Raw genomic sequence first — 16,830 nt, 5'->3', positions numbered from 1 at the left:
AAAATTTTTTCTTTTGATTTCCTCTTTGACCCATACGTTATGCAGAGATATGATTTTTAATTTCTACATATTTGTGAATTTTTCACTTTTCCTCTTGTTATTGATTTATAGTTCCATACCATTTGCTAAGGTTTGTTTTGTGACAGCACATGATCTATCCTGGAGAATGTTGTGTGTTTGCTTGAGAAGAATGTGTTATTCTGCTGCTGTTGGATTTCTGTATCTCTCTTAGGTCATCTGAGCTAAGGTATAATTAAACTCCAGTGTTTCCTTATTGATTTTCTGTTGTATAATTAATTGATCCATTATTGAAAGTGGGGTATTGAAATTTTCTACTATTATTGTATTGCCTATTTCTCCCTTCAGATCTGTTAGTATTTGCTTAATATATTTTGGTACTGTGATAGTGAAATCATATATACTTATGATTGTTATTATATCTTCTTGATGAATAGACCTTTTTATTGTTCTATAGTGACCTTCTTTATCTTTTGTTACAGTTTTGACTTAAAGTGTATTTGTCTAAGTATAGCTACCTTTTGGGTTTCCCTTATACTTGGAATATATTTTTTCCATTCCTTCAGTTTGAGCCTATGTGTGTCCTTAAAGCTAAAGTAGATCTCTTGTAAGCATAATATAGTTGGGACTTGTTTTTAATCCATTCAGACACTCTATGCTTATTGACTGGAGAATTTAATCCATTTACACTTAAAGTAATTTTTGATAGCTAATAATATTGATAGGTTAATTAGTAATTATTGATAGGCATTAATGCTATCTTACTGCATTCTAGCTCTTTTGTATTGCCTTATTCCTTTTTCCTCCTTTCCCTTTTGCTGTCTTTGTGAATTGATGATTTTCTCTAGTGGTATTGTTTCATTCTCTTCTCTCTCTCCTTGTGTATCTACTGTAGATTTTTGCTTACATAAACATCTTATAGATATAACAGTCTATTTTAAGCTAATAACAACTTAACTTCAACTGTATACAAAAACTACCCATTTACACCCCCCCATAATTTTGTTTTTGATGTCATAATTTACCTCTTTTTATATTGTATATCCACTAACAAATTATTGTAGCTATACTTATTTGTAATACTTTTGTCTTTCAACCTTTATACTACAGTTAAGTGATTTGACATACCACCATATTAAAATATTAAAGTATTCCGAATTTGACTATAGAGTTACCTTTTCTAGTATGTTTTATATTTTTATATGTTTTCATGTTACTAGTTAGTATCCTTTCATTTCAAATTAAAGAACTCTTTTCAGAGTTTCTTATAAAGCAGGTTTAGTGGTGGTGAATTCCCTTAGTTTTTGTTCATTTGGGTAAGTCTATCTCTCATTTCTGAAAGACAACTTTGCCAGGTAAAGTATTCTTGGTTGGCATTTTTTCTTTCAGCACTTTGAATATATCATCCCACTGTCCTGATCTGCAAGGTTTCTGCTAAGTAATCTGCTAAAAATTTTATGGGGGTTCCTTATATGTAAAGAATTATTTTCCTCTTGCTGATTTTAAAATTCTCTCTTGTGTGTAACTTTAGCCAGTTTTATTATAATGTGTTTTGGAGAAGACTGTGTTGGGTTGAAATTTCGGAGTTACCCAATAGCTTCATGAACTTGGATTTTCAAATCTCTCCCCAGATTTGAGAAGTTCTTAGCCATTATTTCTTTAAAATAAGCACCTTGCCCCTTCTCACCCCCCTTGTTCTTCTGGGACTCAAGTAATACATAGATTGTTTCTTTTAATGGTATTCCATAATGCACGTAGGCTTTTTCACTCTTATTCATTCTCTATTTTGCTCCTCTACTGATGATTTCAAATAATCTGTCTTCTAGTTCACTACTTCTTTCTCTGCTTGGTTGAGTCTCCTGTTGAAGCTTTTTATGAATTCTTCAGTTCAGTCATTATATTCTTCAACTCTAGAATCTCTGTTTGTTTTTTAATGGTTTCTGTGTCTTTGTTGAACTTCTCTATTTATTAATTCATTATGTTCCTAATTTCATTTAGTTGTCTGTTTTCTTATAGTTGACTGAATTTCTTTAAGAGGATTATTCTGAGTTTTTTGTCAGGCAGTTCATAGGTTTCCATTTTTTAGGGTCACTCATTGAAGTATCATTAGTTTATTTTGGTGGTGATGTATTTCATTGATTCTGATCCTTATTTCCTTGTGTTGGTGTTTGAGGAAGTGGGAACCTCTTATAATCTTTACAAATTGACTCTCTTGGGCAAAACCCCTCACCAATCAGCCTGTGCAGATTCTGGTTATACCATCTGATGGTGTTTGTGGGCAGGCTTGCTGCTGGAATACTTGGGTGTGCAGGTCTGGTGCCTGAGTTAGCAGATCAGCAGGCCTAGTGCTTGGGTACACAGGGAGCTGCCTGGAGCCTGGGTCCACTAGGGCAGGCTTTGTGCTTGAATCTGTAGATATGGGGCTGGGACCTTGATCTGCATGGACAGACCTGGATCCTAGGTCCCCAATCATGCACTAGGGACTACTGGGGTGGGTTCAGCGTCTAGATCCACAGAGGCTGTTCTGGTATTGGGACAGGCCAGGAGCCTGGTTTTGCAGGAGCCTACCTGGAAGCTAGGGCCATGTGGGCCAGCCTGGCCTCAGAGCAAGCCTAGAGTCTAACGCTGCAGGAGTTGGCCTGTAACCTGGTAGCCTCAGGGACTGGCCTGGAGGTTGGGTCTTCAGGGCTTATTATGGCGCTTGGGCAGACCAGAAGCCTATGTCCATGGGAGCTGGCCTAGCCTGGGGCCATGGTGGCTGGCCTGGTGCTGCGGTGGGCTGGCGTCTGAGGTGACACAGTCAAATGTCCAGGAGATACATGGAACTTTTTGAAAGTATAGGGTTAGTAAGGATAAAGCGGGGGAAAGGGGAGGACCTTCTAAGCAGAGAGAAGAGTATTCTTGAAAGTGCAAACACTGTCAGCCTTTCTCACATAGAGTCCTTAAGACAGTTAAGCCCTGAGGTTCTGAGGCATCCTATGCAACTAGAATGGTGAAAGCTATGTACCATCCTTAGGAAAATTGAGGGAAATTACTCAAATAATTTTCTGTAGGGCTACATTCCTTTGCACACACCTATTTGAGAAAGATAGGCAGGAGGGCACAGTGTATTTGTCTTTGAGGCCCTTGACTTGTTAATAGCAACATGGTGAAGGAATCAATTTCTTAAATAGTTCCTGCTTTTTTGGTCTGCCACATTTGTACACATGCTATCTCCCCTTCCTGGAATTCCCTTCTCAGGTTTTTTTTTAATCCTCACCCACGGATGTGTTTACTGATTTTAGAGGGGAGGGAGAGGCAGAAACATCCATGTGAAAAAGAAACATTGATCGGTTGCCTCCTGTACACACTCCCGACTGGAGATGGAACCTGTAACCTCGGTATGTGCCCTGACTGAGAATCAAACCCACAACACTTTTGGTGTATGGGGCAATGCTCCAACCAACTGAGCCACCGAGCCGGACACCCTTCTTGTTTTGCCAAATCAGTTCTTCCTTGTTCTTCAAACTGAGTTCAGATATCTCTTGAATTCCTTTCCCCAATCTGGTTTAGATTCTCTGCCTCTGTATTCTTGTATTCTTTACAACAGTTCTCACACAATGCAATTCACTGGCCTACTTCCCTCATAAGGGCATGAACAGTATCTTATTTATCCTTACATCCCTCTACCAAACATAATATCTGATGTACAATAGACATTAAATGTTTGCTGAATGCATAACTGAATCAATGGTTTTCAAATTATTTCCTTGTAGTTCTTGAAGTTTCATTAGCTGTGTCTACAGGTTTAACTTGTTGGTAGGGGTGGGAGGTGGGGCTGGGGAAAGAGGGACATTGAAAGGAGCACTGATCAGACAGGGCTTCAAGTCCTCTCTCCCCACTTCAAGCACGAGGCCTCTTTTATAAATCAAGGTTAAAGTAAACAGATTCTTCTTGAAGAAAGAGATCTTCTGCTTTAATAGTTTTTAAATATTGGTCTAGGCCAGTGGCTTTAAAACATTTGTTAACCAGACTCTCAGTAAGAAATATATTTTCCATTGTTTACTGAAATTTACAAGGTTTCTTGAAACAATCCTTCCCCTTATTATGTACAATGCCCATTGATATTTTTTCTATTCTGTGTTTTAAAATAAGGCTCATGATCCTTATTTTAAATTAATTATGTTAATCCAACTAATCCTAAGTTGATCTCAATTGACCTCAATTTTAAGACCGTTGGTCTTGGTGCAGTGGGTTTTGGTATCAACGAAAATTGGGTTCAAATTCTTACTTAACAGTTTGCTACCTATGTGATCTCAGTTCTTCCATTTTCCTATCCATGAAGTAGAGACAATGCCTGTCATTCAGTGTTGTTGTGAAGATTAAATGTGACAACGCTTGTAAAGGAATTGGCACAGTGCCTGATATACAGTTAAAAATAGATATTCTGTGTGCTTTGGGGAACAGATCTATAGTCTGTTCAAGTTTGGACTCACAAAAATGAAATATATTCTGTAATTTCTATTGAATTTTTCTCACCATCACAGCATTTAAGATGAAAAAATATATCGAAACAATTTTACCTGTTAAAAATTGAAATTGTTTTAGTAAACCCCAAAACCAGAATGTAGCTATAATCCAATTTCATTTAAAATACCATAAATATTTAGAAATGACAGCAGGCTAATGAAAAATTGGATGAGGAAATTAGTTGAGAACTGTAGAATTCAGCAATTCAATGCCTTTATTGGAAGAAAGCAAATACTTAGGCTTACATAACAGTAGGGACACTTCAAATTTTTTTTCCAAAAGTCACATTTAAGAAAACCAACAAAAATATAGTAAAACAAAATAACCTTTTTTCCACTTTACATTATAGGTGTGTCGAAGTTGTGAAAGCTTCTCAATATGTAGAGCTAGCAAATGACCTGGAAATAAATAAAGCAATTACATACTTGAGACAAAAGGACTTTAACCAAGTAAGTTTAAAAAGTTAGATGATATTTCATATGTTATTTGAGCAAAACAATCATATTGGGAAACTCCTCTCTAGAATAATGTTACCTCTGAATATTCTGAAGGTGAGTGACTTCTATCTGACCATAATTTCCATTACTGTGATACTTTGTTTGAATTTTGACCTGTTTATCCTGTTTGTTTGTTTTTATAATCCTCACCCTAGAACATGTTTTTATTGATTTTTAGAGGGAGAGGAAAGAGAAGAGAAACATAGATTGGTTGCTTCCTTTACACGCCCCACTGGGCATCGAACCTGCAACCTACGTATGTGTCCTGACCAGGAATTGAACCTCCCTACCATCATCCTACAGCACAGGACGATGCTCCAACCAACTGAGCCACCTGGCTAGGGCTGTCCTCTTCCTAAAAATGTAAATGCTTTTCATGTAAAATGTGGTTGTTTGCTAAATTATTAAACCATGTTCTAGTCCAGAGATTAACTTTCTCCTAGAGGTTTTCAAGCTGCTCCCTGAAGCTCTAAGGTTTTTCAGAATCGGGTATTACGTGTAGGAGAAGGAAGGCCAGGATCTGGAATAGTAGCCTGGGGCTCCCATCCACGGTTTTCACCTGCTGTCTGTTTTATGTTGCATTGGATCTAAGAGGGTCCTATTGAAAACACAGTTTCAAAACCCTCCAGGATCTCTCACTGCTACCACTGCTTTCTTGCTTCCTCTGGTGGAGGTGGAACAGGTGAGACATAGTTGAGACAAAACCAGAGGAATAGACAGCTTTATAAAAGAGGAAAGGGGACAAAAGAGAATAAACAGAATGAAACTTGATACTCTAGTTTATAAAGCCAGTGGTTAGTGTAATATGCGCCAGTAACTAGAAAACTCAGCTTCTCCGAGTTTAGACCCGGAGAGCAGGGGCCAAGAACATCCTATCCCAAGCCTGTGTTTTCTGGCTTTCTTCCTACTGAAGGACCTTCCTTTTGTCTAGGAGACAATAGAAATGACTATCCCCTTCTAGAGGGGGGAGGAGAATGCCATCTACTCCCAGATATGAGAGGCTGCCCTAGTGTTCATGTTATGATTACATGATTAATACAGTGCAGTACCATGGACTGGTTCCATTTTGTGTACGAATTTAGTGTGCTTAATGTTGCTTTAGCGCCCTTACCAGTGTGGGTCAGTGGTTAGAGTGTTGGTCTGTGCACCAAAGGGTTGTGGGTTTGATTCTCGGTCAGGGGCAGCTCCCTGGGTTGCAGGTTTGATCCCTGCTCCAGTCAGGGCCCCTTGTAGAAGGCAACAAGTCAGTGTGTCTCTCTTTGCCTCCTCTCCTCCCTCCCATTCTCTCTAAAAAAATCAAAGGAAAAAAATATCCTCAGATGAGGGTAAAAACAAATTGTTCTAGCATTTGTAAAGCACTAAAAAGACTTTTTTTATTACAGGTGTCCCATTTTTCCCCCCAATTGACCCCCTCGACCTCCCTCACACCCCCTCCCCAGGCCTTAACCCCACAGTTATTAACTGTGTCCATGGGTTATGCATATATGCATATAACTTCTTTGGTTAATCTCTTCCACCCTCCACCCCTCTTCCCTCTTTCCTCTGAAATATGATCGTCTGGTGCCTGTGTCAATGTCTCTGGATCTATTTAGTTCGTCAGATTCTTTTGTTCATTAGCTTCTTCTTAAGGAAGACCCTTCAACATTTCATGTAGTGCTGGTCTGGTGGTGATGAACTCCTTTAGCTTTTTCTTATCTGTGAAGCTCTTTATCTCACCTTCAGTTCTAAATGATAGCTTTGCTGGGTAGAGTAATCTTCGTTGTAGTTCCATGTTTTTCATCACTTTGAATATTTCTTGCCACTCCCTTCTGGCCTGCAAAGTTTCTGTTGAGAAATCAGCTGACGGTCGTATGGGTGCTCCCTTGTAGGTAGCTAACTGCTTTTCTCTTGCTGCTTTTAAGATTCTCTCTTTGTCTTTAGCCTTTGGCATTTTAATTATGATATGTCTTGGTGTGGGCCTCTTTGTGTTCCTCTTGTTTGGGACTCTGTGCTTCCTGGACTTGTAAGTCGATTTCTTTCCCCAGGTAGGGGAAGTTTCCTGTAATTATTTTTTCAAATAGGTTTTCAATTTTTTGCTCTCTTTCTTCTCCTTCTGTCACCCCAATAATACAAATGTTGGGCCTCTTGAAGTTGTCCCAGAGGCCCCTTATACTCTCTTCGTATTTTTGGATTTTTTCTTTTTACTCTTCTGCTTCAGTGTTTTTTGTTTCCTCATGTTCCAAACTGCTGATTTGATTCTCAGCGTCCTCTACTCTACTGTTGATTCCCTGTAAATTATTCTTCATTTCAGTTCATGTAGCCTTCATTTCAGATTGGTACTTTATTATGTCATCAATTTTCTCAGTTGTTTTCATAATACTCTTACTAATATGCTTGAGCATCCTTATAAACAAAATTCTGAACTCTGTATCTGTTAGCTTGCTTGATTCTATTTCATTTAGTTCCTTTTCTAGAGATTTCTTCTGTTCTTTCCTTTGTGACATGTTTCTTTGTGTCCACATTTAAGCTGCTTCCAGCTGTTTGTTTCTATGTTTTAGGTAGAGCTGCTATGTCTCCTGGAATTTGTAGAGTGGTTTTGTGTAGTAGGTGTCCTGTAGGGTCCAATGACTCAGCCTCCCCGGTCACCTGAGCTGGGCCTTCTAGGTGCTCCCCTGTGTGGGCTGTGTGCACTGTCCTGTTGTAGTTGAGCCTTGGTTGCTGTTGGCATCACTGGGAGGAATTGACCCCCCAGGCCAATCAGCTGTGAGGACGAGCTGCAACTACAGCCAAAGAGCTGTTGTGCTGGAGACACCCCTATGGAGCAGGATTTACTTCAGTGGAGCTTTGGTGTTCACCAAGTGCATCCCTTGAGTGTGTCACTCGTGGATGTGGTAGGGTTGTAATCCAATGTGGTCAAGTCTGGCACCAGGTCGACTGTCTCCGGGGTCTCCCAGGAGGTGCAAAGTCAGCTTCTGCCAGTGCTTTCCCCAGGGCCACCCAGCATGAGCTACACAGCAAACAATAGTTGGCTGCTACTTGTGCTGGGCTTGGCGTTGTCCAGGAGAGGCCAAGCTATGAACCAATGCAGGCTGCCACTAGTGCCAGGCCTGGAGCCACTTATCAAGCCATATGGGGCACGCTACTGCTTGTTTGAGAGATTTTAGGAAAGTCCTAAGCATAAGGCTCAAGAGGCCACTTGCATAGAAAAGCCACTGGAAATGGCTTTGATGAGCTTGCAGGTAGGGAGGGGCGGGGCCTCCAGGAATCATCAGGACGGGCCCAAAGGTGTGAGTCAGGTACTGGAGATTCAAATATGGCGCCTGCTTCCTGGCTCTGTGCGGGGAAGGCTCACCATAGGGGCAATGGCCTCTGCCAGCTCTTCTGTCTGGGAAAAAGCTGCCCCTCCAGCTCTCGCCCCAATTTCAGGCAGGTTAGTTCCTCCCCAAGTGTCCCAGGTTCCTTTCAAGCTGCTGCCTGACGCTGGAGCTCAGAGGGAGTGAGTCCGTGCACAGGCCCTTTAAGAGGAGTTGCCTGGGACTCCCGTGACCCTCGGCGACAGTCCCCACTGGTTTTCACAGCCTGAAGGTGTGGGGACTTCTCTTCCTGGCCCTGGAGCCCTGGGCTGGGGGGCCTGATGTGGGGCTGGGACCCCTTACTCCCCCAGGAAACCTCCACCACCGAGATTCCCTCCTAGGTTTCAACTGCAGCACCGGGTGTGGGCCTGCGGCCGCATCTCTGTGATCCAGCCTTGATCCACCCGCATCTCTGCCCCTCCTACCGGTCTCAATGCTTTTTCAGTTCCCTGGTTGTAGGGCTTCTGTTCAGCTAGATTTCAGGAGGTTCTGCATGACGGTTTTTCTGTATTTTAGTTGTAATTTTGATGTGGTTGTAGGAGGTGGTGAGTACAGCTGTTATCTACGCCGCCGTCTTGTTTCCTCTCTAAAAAGACTTTTCAAAGGATCTTTATATCTATTCTGTCATTTGATCATCACACTGTGGGTCATTAAATGTACCACTGATAGCTCTTTAATTCTGCTGTCATGCTGTTAAATGGAAGCAAAGTGAGACCACTTGTTTTTTGTTATCCTGCTGAAGTCATCTCTGGGCCAAAACAAAATTTTTGTTTGTGTGGGAAGTACTGTTTAGGTCACAAAATAGAAAAAAACATGTTTGTCTTTTTTTTCAGTATATTATTTTTAAGTGGTCTTTTTAGAAAGATTTAACAATATATTACCATAGTTCAGGATTTTAATAACAGTTTAATTTACCTGTTTTAAGAATGTAATTTCTGCTTTCTTTTCTACATGGCTCTCACATACTGAGGAGCAGTTTTCTTTCCCTCTCACGTGACTTCAGAGTTTAATGGCTGTGTGTTAATTCCTATTCAAATGACTTATGTTTTAAATTTGCATATACATTTGTGACACAATTCAAAAGTAAAGGTAAAAACATCTCAATTCTTATTCAAAGTGAAATGCAGCTTATAAACTTACATAAATAGTGGCTTTCCCACGAATAGTGTAGAGACTGAGTGAGGGGTCTATGAGGTGACTTCCACGGTTGAGCAGTACAAGCAGCAGTAACTTCTGATATAAGTTTTCGGACCTTCTTAGCAGTTTTAAAGAGGACTGTCCAGAAACATAAGTGAAATAAAAATCTCAAAAGTGAGGGCATGTTTGGGTTTTTTTCTTCCAGAGTTTACTTTGTGGAATTATATTAATTGCTGGCCTAGAAACTCCCAAAAGTTTTCTTTAAAATACTCAAAACCCCTGTAAAAGAATAATTATTTACTCATATTATAACCAAAGCTTATGGAATCTAGTATTTTTAAATCTTCTACCCTTAAAAAACATTAAGTCAACTATGTTTCATGGTACTTCATTTGAGGTCAGACACTTGAACAGCACACAGGTCAGACTTTGTCAGATATTTTCAATACCAATAGCTGATGGCCATTGTCAAAGCTCAAGAAGGATTTTTGCTTGGACACAGTGCTCTCTGGCAGCAGGAGGCACCATGAAGCAAAGCATATTCTACTCAGTAAATGCATTTGGAAGGGAAGGAGGAAGGCATGCAGGTAGGCAGACCCATCATCTTTCTCTACTTTTTTTTTCCACCCGATATTTCTTAGTAATTCCAAAGTTGATAACTCATTCACCTTTCACGCAAGGTGTTTGGCCATTCCAAATGTCCTATTTGGTTACAATTATCTCAGACTTTCAGGTGGTTAAAAGTATACTTTGATTTCTCATGGCTTTTAAATGTAGTTATATTTGGATCTACTTCAGATCATTTTTTGTAATACTCCTAGAATTATTTTCTATCATCAGTTTTGGAAAATCCTCAGCCACTAGTCTTTCTTCACCTTCTGGAATTCCAGTTATGTTTGTCAGTGGTGGTCAAGGGGGCCTCTGGCCAGAGATAAGCTCTGCCAGAGAGTACTTTGTGCCCCCAGTTCTTGTCTTGCTTGTAGGAATGAATTCAAACAAGAGACAACAAATAGCAGCAAAAGCAGTCAAGGATTTATCTGTAGGAAAGAAATACACTCAGATAGGGCCTGAGCAGGCAACTCAGTCAGCTGAGATCAAACCTAGTGCCCTGAGCGGGCAGCTCAGCAGGCCCCAATATTTGGGAGTTTAGAGGATTTATACCCCTAGGCTGGAAAGTCCCTAGGCAAGGGCAAGTCACGCCCTCCCACATGTCTCAAAAAAATGTATCTTTAAGCTACAAAGCTCCTTCATCTAGGTGCTATGCCACTGGTTAGGCTACATCCTGGAGGGCTCTGAATCTGCTCACATAAGGGTCTGCCACCTAATTGTCTATTTTCAGTTTGTCACATCTCACACACACTCCCTCCAAGCCCCACCTACCTCTCCCAGCTCATATCTTTCTAACTGCCTGCTCTAACATGCTTATATGAGATTTCACTTTGTTCCTATATGCCTCTTATGGTCTTTTCTAAGAACATTTTTTAGCCTTTTATTTTGCTGTGCTTATTTTATTTAGTTGGAATGTTTTCTGGGATCTTGTTTGACCTTCAAATCCTGGTTGCCTCTGTAGCTCTTCAGTGCCTTCAGAAAATATTTTCAGTATTTTATCTAACTTTTCTAATTGTTCTCAATAGGACAATGGTCTTCTGTAAGCTAGTTTCTAATGGCCAGAAGCAGAAATTATAAAATTATTTTGCAGAGAGCAAATTGGATCATGATTTTTAAGTAAAAACCTTACCACGCACGCCATTGTGCAGAGTAAACTAAACTGTGTAACAACACTCACAGGCTTGCTATTTACTGCTCTCTTCTACGGTCTAATATGGCATTAAACACATCTATTGTGTTCTTAATTTTAGTTATGTTATTTTTAGTGTCATTTTATTTTTTATAAATTTTAATTCCCAAATGAAATTCTCAATTTGTCATGTTTTCTTAATCATATTAATGCACCCATCTTTTGTCCATCCCTGCTCCTACAGTTAGCCTGAACACTGTCATATTATAATGGTAATAACTTAGAGATATTTTATTTCTAGGCTATAGAGACCTTAAAAATGTTTGAAAAAAAGGACAGTAGAGTGAAAAGTGCAGCTGCAACCAACCTCTCATTTCTGTATTATTTGGTAAGTTTTATGTTTTTGTAACTAAGATTTGATAATGTGGTATTTTCATGTTGCTAAATTTCTGCCTGAGGAGCTGGCCTAAGGAGAGGCTTGACAGAGCATATGCAGAATGTCAGTGGAACAGGGTATATGGAAGGCCAGGTCATATAACAAGTTCTGGGCCAGCGGTTGAGTTTATGGGCATGAATGAGAGGACATCTCAGGAGGAGAAGGGAGGGTGAAAAGTGGTGGTGGGAAACATCACATCATGAAATTGTAGAGTGTAGATCTGGGAGATGAGCTGGAGATAACATTTCAATTCAAGGCTAGTAATAACAAAAGTGACATCTTAGGTTATATGACTTATGTAAGGTCACAGTGTCATCTATAACAAGCAGAGGTTGAACATCTATGGATGCCAATCATGGGGAATACTAAAAGGCTAAAAGCTTCCTAAAAGGGAACATTCTTAATTTAGAACAAAGGGGGCAGATGGGTAGAGTAGAAAGGAAGGAAGGTTGGCTGAAAGTAGAGAACATCAAATTAATGTGAGATACTAAATGCTTTAGAAATTCAGAGGAGGCAAATAGCATTTTCATTTAGGGGTTTGGGGGAAGATTCCAGAGAGAAGTTGGATCTTAAAGGTCAGAGTATAGATAAAAGAGACGGGGACATTTGCAGGGAAACTAAGGGAATAAACAATGCACAGAGGCAAAAAAAAAAAAAAAACTGGGAGAGAAGAGGTATGTAGGATCATTGTGTTTGGTTGTACTACACTTTCAGTCCCTCTTAGAGCTTCTGATTTGTGCACATTGAGAATTGCTGCCGTATAGAACCACTGTTATAGCAGAAAGGTGTTACATCCTTTGTGTTAAGACAGAAAAGAGATAAAGTCCCTGGTGAGGAAGGACCCTAGTGTTTTATTCTGCTGGCAGGAGAGTAGTGCCAGAGACATGTGCAGAGGAGTGTGCGAATTAGAGGGGAAGATGCCAAGTTTGTTCTTAAATATATTTTTTAATTTTTATAGTGATGGCAATATAATTCAAATGTCCAGGAGACATGTGTAACACTGATCTCAGACAGGAAGTCAGGTTACAGATAAAATTTGATGATTGTCTCTGTGAATTATAAGCTTTCATAATAGATGCTATGGACTGAATTGTGCCCTCCAAAATCATGTGTTGAAGCCCTAAGCCTAGTGCTGGCCAGGCATCTCAGCCCTCCAATGCTTCTCTAGCAGGATAGCCTGGACTTCCTACATGGGACAGGATCCATCGAGGAGACCCCAGTGCACAGGTGTTTATCAGGTTCCTCTTTGCATTGAATTCATTGTTATCTTATTGAGCAAAATGACTATGGGAGAGAAACATACAGGGGCATGAAGACTGGGCGGTGTCATCCATTGTGGCCATTGTTTTAACAGTGAGTGTATCACTGCCTGTGTTCAAGGCCCAGTTATTCACATCCTTTCCATATTCAAAATGTACATACCCCTCCCAAGACTCTCATAGTCTCATCATCGTAGTCTAAGGCTAGCCTCTTCATAAGGTCTAGATAGAGAAAGAACTTTCTCAGGCACAGGTCCTCTTGATCTAAAGATCCAGGAACAAAAAAAATCACATCTGCCCCATACACTTAATTTTCTGTGGTGAGCCAAGGATAGGAAAACTGTAATAGACACTCCCATTCAAAAGGGATGGGACGGAGGCACTGGTCCTTAGCAGTTCTGAAACTCAGCTAAGCACTTGTGGTCAGTGCCCCCAAATGTGGGAAAAGGAAGTGTTCCTTGATGAGGGCCCAGCTCTGATCCCTGGTGGGTGGTCTCCAATCCTTTGGTCTCTGGCTCTTGGTTGTGCCCTCTGAGAGCACCTTTCTTTTACAGAAAAAACAACAACCTATTGTTTGCAGCTGATTAACTTTCTTAGCCTCCTTTTTGCCCGGAAAAATTGGGGGTCCAGAGGCCCTTTTTCATTTTGGACTGTGTCTGTACCTTTAATCCAAGCTGGCAACACTTTCATTAGTCCAACTCCCTTAAAAGCTTGGAAAATTTTCTATAAATCTCGTTGGGGTGTCCTTATGCCCCCAAAACCACATCCATAATTTTTTTTTAAGTCACACCTTTTTCTACTTAGTTGTATGAGGCTGCTGTTGAACAGAGCCCTAAAGATACTACCTGAGAGAGAAAGTTGGCTCTGCTAGGCACTCTTAAATCTGAAATGTCTCCAGAGATGATACAGCCACATCTTTGATTGGATCTCTGTCCTTCAGCCATTTCTTACTTTGAGGATCTGTTTTCACTAAGAGAAATCGAAGACATGAAATATATAAAATGACACTGAACTGTACATTTTTAAAGGGTCAATATTTGAATGATATCTCAGTTTTTCAGAAATTCAGTCAGGGTAGCCACTGGAAGTGTTATGAGAGAAGGGATACAGGAATTAGAACATCCATAGTGGTGGAGGAGCTGTGGGAGTGAAGGTGAAGAAGCGGTGTTTGGCAACCTGAGCAGGGGTCACCATTCAGTCAGTGAATGGCCTAGCACATCCAGAAGCCACCCGGGGGGACACTTCCTGGAACAGCTGCCTCCTCTGAATCCACTGCCAGGCCTCAGCATGGATCTAGGTCACTGTCGTCAGCAGGAACAATGCAGTCAGGAAGAACAACCAGGTGTGGAATAGAAGTGAGTGAGGAGGACAGGCTGGAACCCCAGCATTTCTGTATCAGGCATGTATCTGATGACCAGAAAAAGACCTGCAGAGAGGAAGGCTGCTGCTTCATATTCTAGAAGTTCCCTTCAGCCAACTCTAGTCAAGAGCCACACAGGGAAAGGTGTTCTGGGAACGGTGGCCCCCAGCTTAGCCAAGCTGATAGGGCACCAAAGGCCACACCACCTAAGAACTGAGAGGTCTATATGGCAGGATCCTGATGGAGCACTTGGCAGCGAGGAGGAGTGAAGAAGCAAAGACAATCGAGTGCTAGGACTTAGTAGGTGATTCACCCAGTTTGATCAGGGCAGATGGACAGTGATGCCTTCATACTACTTCAAGGACTTGAGGTTTGGGAAGCATGGTGTGCAGTAAACAATAACATGAGATTTGGGCATTTGAAATGGAGCCACCTACATATAGATAGCGATGTTATTCAAAACATGAGACTGGAGACATCAATCATAAGACACTTGGATAGTTGAAAGTGCTGAATAAGCCTATCAAACCCAATAGATGTAAAATACTTGTTTCTGTTTTTCATGTCTGTAATCTCAAAAAAAACATTTGATGAACTCCAAATAATTTGTATATGTTTTGTGCTTTAGGAAAACGAATTTGCACAAGCCAGCAGCTATGCAGATTTAGCTGTGAACTCTGATAGATATAATCCATCTGCTCTTACTAACAAAGGGAATACAGTGTTTGCAAATGGTGACTATGAGAAGGCAGCTGAATTCTATAAAGAGGCTCTGAGAAATGATTCTTCTTGTACCGAAGCACTTTATAATATTGGTAAGACAGGACAAATTGTTTTTTGTGCTTTCTTAAATATATTTTTATTGTTGAGAGTATTAAAGATGCCCCCCATTTTTCCCCTTTGCCCTCCCCCACCCAGCTCCCGACCCACCTAAGCTTCCACCACACTATTGTCTGTTTCCACGGGCTATGCATATATGCATATAAGGTTTTGGTTAATGTCTTCCTGCCCTCCACTCCCTCCCTCCCTCTGATATCTGTCAGTTTGTTCCATGCTTCCATGTCGCTGCACCTGTTTTGTTCATCAGGTTATTTTGTTCATTAGATTCCACATATAAATGAGATCATAAGATATTTGTCTTCTTCTGACTGGCTTATTTCACTTAGCATAATAATCTCCAGGTCCATCATGCTGTGTCAAAAGGTAAGAAGAGGTCCTTCTTTTTTATAGCTCTTTAGTATTCCAATGTGTAAATATCCCACAGCTCTTTTATTTACTCATCTACTGATGGGCACTTGGGCTGTTTCCAGATCTTAGCTATTGTAAGTAACACTGCTGTGAACTTAGGGTGCATACATTCTTTCCGATTGGTATTTTGGGATTCTTAGGATATATTGCCAAGGGTGGGATCACTAGGTCAAATGGCAGTTCCATTTTTAATATTTTGAGGAAACTCCATACTACTGTTTTCAACAGTGGCTGAACCAGTCTTCATTCTCACCACAGTATACTAGGGTCCCCTTTTCTCCACATCTGGGCCAGCATTCATTATTTGTTGATTTATTGATGGTAGCCATTCTGGCAGGTGTGAGTAATACCTCATTGTAGTTTTCATTTGCATCTCTCTGATGATTAGTGACACTGAACATTTTTTTATATGTCTCTTGATCATCTGTATGTCCTCTTTAGAGAAGTGTCTAGTTAGGTCCTTTGCCCATTTTTCAGTTGGATTGTTTGTATTCCTTTTGTTCAGTTGTATGAATTCCTTATATATTTTGAATATTAACCCCTTATCAGATATGTCATTGGCAAATATGTTCTCCCATACAGTGGATTCCTTTTTTTGTTTGGTTGGTGGTTTCTTTAGCTGTGCAGAAGCTTTTTAGTTTGATGTAGTCCCACTGGATTTTTTTTTTTCATTTGTTTCCTTTGCCCTAGGAGATGTATTGATGAAAATTATGCTATGTGAGATCTCTGAGATTTTACTGTCTAAGATTTCTGCTAGGATTTTTATGGTTTCATGTCTTACCTTTAAATCTTTTATCCATTTTGAGTTTATTCTTGTGTATGGTGTAAATTGGTGATCTAGTTGCATTTTTTTTTTTTTTGCAGATACCTCTGCAATTTTCCCAGTACCATTTATTGAAGAGACTGTTTTTACTCCATTGTATGCTCTTGACTCCTTTGTAAAATATTAATTGACCATAAAGACTTGTGTTGATTTCTGGGCTCTGTTCTGTTCCATTGATTTATATGTCTGTTGTTGTACCAATACCAGGCTATTTTGATTACAGTGGCTTTGCAGTATAGTTTAATATCTGGCATTTTCAGACCTCCAACTTTGTTCTTCTTTCTTAAGATTGCCATGGCTATTCTGGGGGTTTTTTGGTTCCATATAAATTTTTGGAATATTTTTTCTAGATCTGTGAAATATGCCACTGGTATTTTAATAGAGATTGTGTTGAATCTGTAGATTGCATTGTGTAATATGAACATTTTAATGATGCTGATTCTTCCAATCCATGAATATGGTATATTCTTCCA

The 16,830-nt window shown here is 40.2% G+C and overlaps 1 protein-coding gene across 5 annotated transcripts in view; it reads left to right on the top strand.

Annotated features, from left to right (window-relative positions):
• The window catches only part of IFT88 (intraflagellar transport 88), a 132,479-nt gene that overhangs the window by 43,365 nt on the left and 72,284 nt on the right, over positions 1-16,830 (top strand). For all 5 annotated transcript variants that reach the window (XM_081129766.1, XM_081129765.1, XM_081129764.1 and 2 more), the window contains 3 exons: positions 4,877-4,976; positions 11,533-11,619; positions 14,915-15,101. In XM_081129766.1, coding sequence (XP_080985892.1) covers positions 4,877-4,976; positions 11,533-11,619; positions 14,915-15,101 — 374 coding nt within the window. The remainder of the gene's footprint in view (positions 1-4,876; positions 4,977-11,532; positions 11,620-14,914; positions 15,102-16,830) is intronic.

Source organism: Miniopterus schreibersii (assembly GCF_964146895.1).
Source record: "Miniopterus schreibersii genome assembly, chromosome: 2".
Classification (NCBI taxonomy): Eukaryota; Metazoa; Chordata; class Mammalia; order Chiroptera; family Miniopteridae; genus Miniopterus; species Miniopterus schreibersii.
This window is presented reverse-complemented; position numbering and strand designations above follow the sequence as displayed.